General features: G+C 35.4%; 1 protein-coding gene across 1 annotated transcript in view; it reads left to right on the top strand.

The window, feature by feature from the left end:
• LOC143019045 (uncharacterized) overlaps positions 1-2,500 on the top strand; it is a 65,435-nt gene that overhangs the window by 51,345 nt on the left and 11,590 nt on the right. The window contains exon 10 of the mRNA XM_076174746.1: positions 859-1,089. Coding sequence (XP_076030861.1) covers positions 859-1,089 — 231 coding nt within the window. The remainder of the gene's footprint in view (positions 1-858; positions 1,090-2,500) is intronic.

The following is a 2,500-nucleotide window of genomic DNA, read 5'->3' as shown; positions in this document are numbered from 1 at the left end:
TATATCCAAGGGGTCCCTGTTCGAGCCAGAGGTCGTTTTGGGCTTCGTTAAATCGTTTGATCTTTGCCGTAATCGAAACAGATTTAGTCCCTCGGGGGCAGTGAGGAATGTTTCCCGTGTGTCAACCTCAGACGAAAAAAAAAAAATCGTTTGAAGACAGCATCCATATATATGTAAGATAACAGCAGTTCCGTATGAATCAATTGATTTTTTTTTTTTTCATTGCGACGTGAAGTTTCCCTTATGAACGACATTCCCAGGCAACAGCAGTCATGAATATACAAAGCAACGCAACTCCTTTTTGTTTCGGAGGGAGATTTTCTCTATTGAATAAAATCGCCTGGCTAATGTAAAATGCACAGAAAGGCTTGTTTCACACGTATCGACTTTCCGCCGTGCGCCGCCCACGACACGACGGTCTGCTCTAATAACCATGATTCTTTATTAACGTTTTCACACGTCACGATCACGACCACGCGAGAGCACGACGTCGTGTCCTGGACGGCGCACGGCGCAAAGTCTGTGTGTGTGAAACGAGCCTAAAGGTTAAACATCTCGAGTGAACCTATCGCATTGATTTCGTTATACACATGCCCTTCTTCGGAAGAAGAAGATAAATGGAGTGTCTCTAGCTGTTTATTATCTGATATAACGAAGTATAATATTCTTACAGAATTCTAAGTAGAATTAGTTAACTATGCCCAACGAAAAATAGATCGAATGCATGTTATACATTTTCCACCAAGGCACGGGAAATCTACCTCGTGAAGTTTCATAGCAGAGATGGAATAAAATATTTAAAGTCACCCCTAAAATATACATTTTTCTATGACTAAACTTAATGTTTTCTTTGAACAGAGATTGACCCTACACTTTACATCCCGTCGACGGGCACCGTGGAGAGTATTACCTTCGGCCCAGCACCGCCCAACTACGTGGACCTCTATGATGATCTGTGCCCGCCGCCCCCAGAGTGTCCTGAGTGTCCGAAGGACTCCAAGTGCTCCCACGGGCGGGGAATTGTCTTCGGAATCAAGGTGGACCAGTTCGGCAATGGTTCTTACCCAGGATTTAAGAACAGGACATTCGGTAAATGATGACCCTTAAGATTTCTTTTTTCTTTAGTTCCTCATTTCCGTTTTCCGGTTTTGTATTAACACACACACACACGCACACACACACACACACACACACACACACACATATATATATACATATATGTATATATATACTATATCTATATATGTATATATATATATATATATATATACATTTATATATTTATATAAAGTATATATATATATAAAAAAATATAAAAAGTATAAAAATATATAATATTTAATATATATATATATATATAAAAATATACTAATAAAACCGAAGCAGTGTTTGACCCCGTTCCCCCGTACTCGAACCCGAGAACTTGCAACGTGGCAGGTTTGTGGCTCCTCCAACTACGCCTACCGAGACCTCAAAGATTGTTTGGAGAAAGTTGACGACCTGCCCACATGCAAGTCTCGGGTATCGGGTCCAGGGACAACTGTAGGAATTATTAGAATGATTGACATCGTCGTCTTGGTGGATTCTATTCATATATATTATAATATATATAAAATATATATATATATATATATATATATGACTATGATATATATATACTATTTTATATATATATATACTTATATATGGCGCTTTCGTGTAATTCACATCCTCAGGGGGAGAAATACAGACAAAAGTACAATACAAAGACCCATATAAACCGGAAAAGTGTAAAACTAGGAGAGGTGACTGCCTTGTCCACCTCTCCAATTATTAACACTTTTTCCGTTTATAATTGTCTTTTGTGTTTGTACTTTTGTCTGTATTCTCCCCCTGAGAGATTGAATTACACGAAAGCGCTTGGGATTTCTGTCTGTGTATTCTTTTTCTTAAAGTGGTTACCACCAGCATATATATATAATTATATGTATATAACATATATACTATAATTTATATATATAAATATATATATCTACTTTATACATATATATTATCACAATATATATATATATACATATATATATATATATATATATATATATATAATATATATACTATTTATATACACACTCATATAGGCCGTCTTGAAGGGCGTTTTGACATGTGATTAAATTAACCTTTTCGATTTATCATAATTTATTTCTTCGTTTATCTATTTTTATTTTGTTTTATTTTATTTTGTTGCTATTATTATTGTTATTATCTTAACATTTCGTAATTACGTAGGGCCAAACAATGGAATTTTTACAAACGTTGATAAGTAAGAATATAGCTGAGAAATAGATGAAATAAGATAAAGATTGGTTTCACGTGAAAAGACTTTTTCTCTCTTAAAAAAGTTGCAATCCAGAAAGCATGTCTTCATTTCAAGAACCTTGACCTTGACCTAGTTATTCTTACAATTTTATGGCATTATCTAAAAGATCACAGCCCACATTTCTCGGAAGTGTCGTGTCAGTTG

Source organism: Oratosquilla oratoria, chromosome 36 (genome assembly GCF_046742065.1).
Source record: "Oratosquilla oratoria isolate Oo_2021 chromosome 36, ASM4674206v1, whole genome shotgun sequence".
In the NCBI taxonomy this organism is placed as follows: domain Eukaryota; kingdom Metazoa; phylum Arthropoda; class Malacostraca; order Stomatopoda; family Squillidae; genus Oratosquilla; species Oratosquilla oratoria.
The sequence above is the reverse complement of the archived record's forward strand: the minus strand, read 5'-3'. Positions and strand labels throughout refer to the sequence as shown.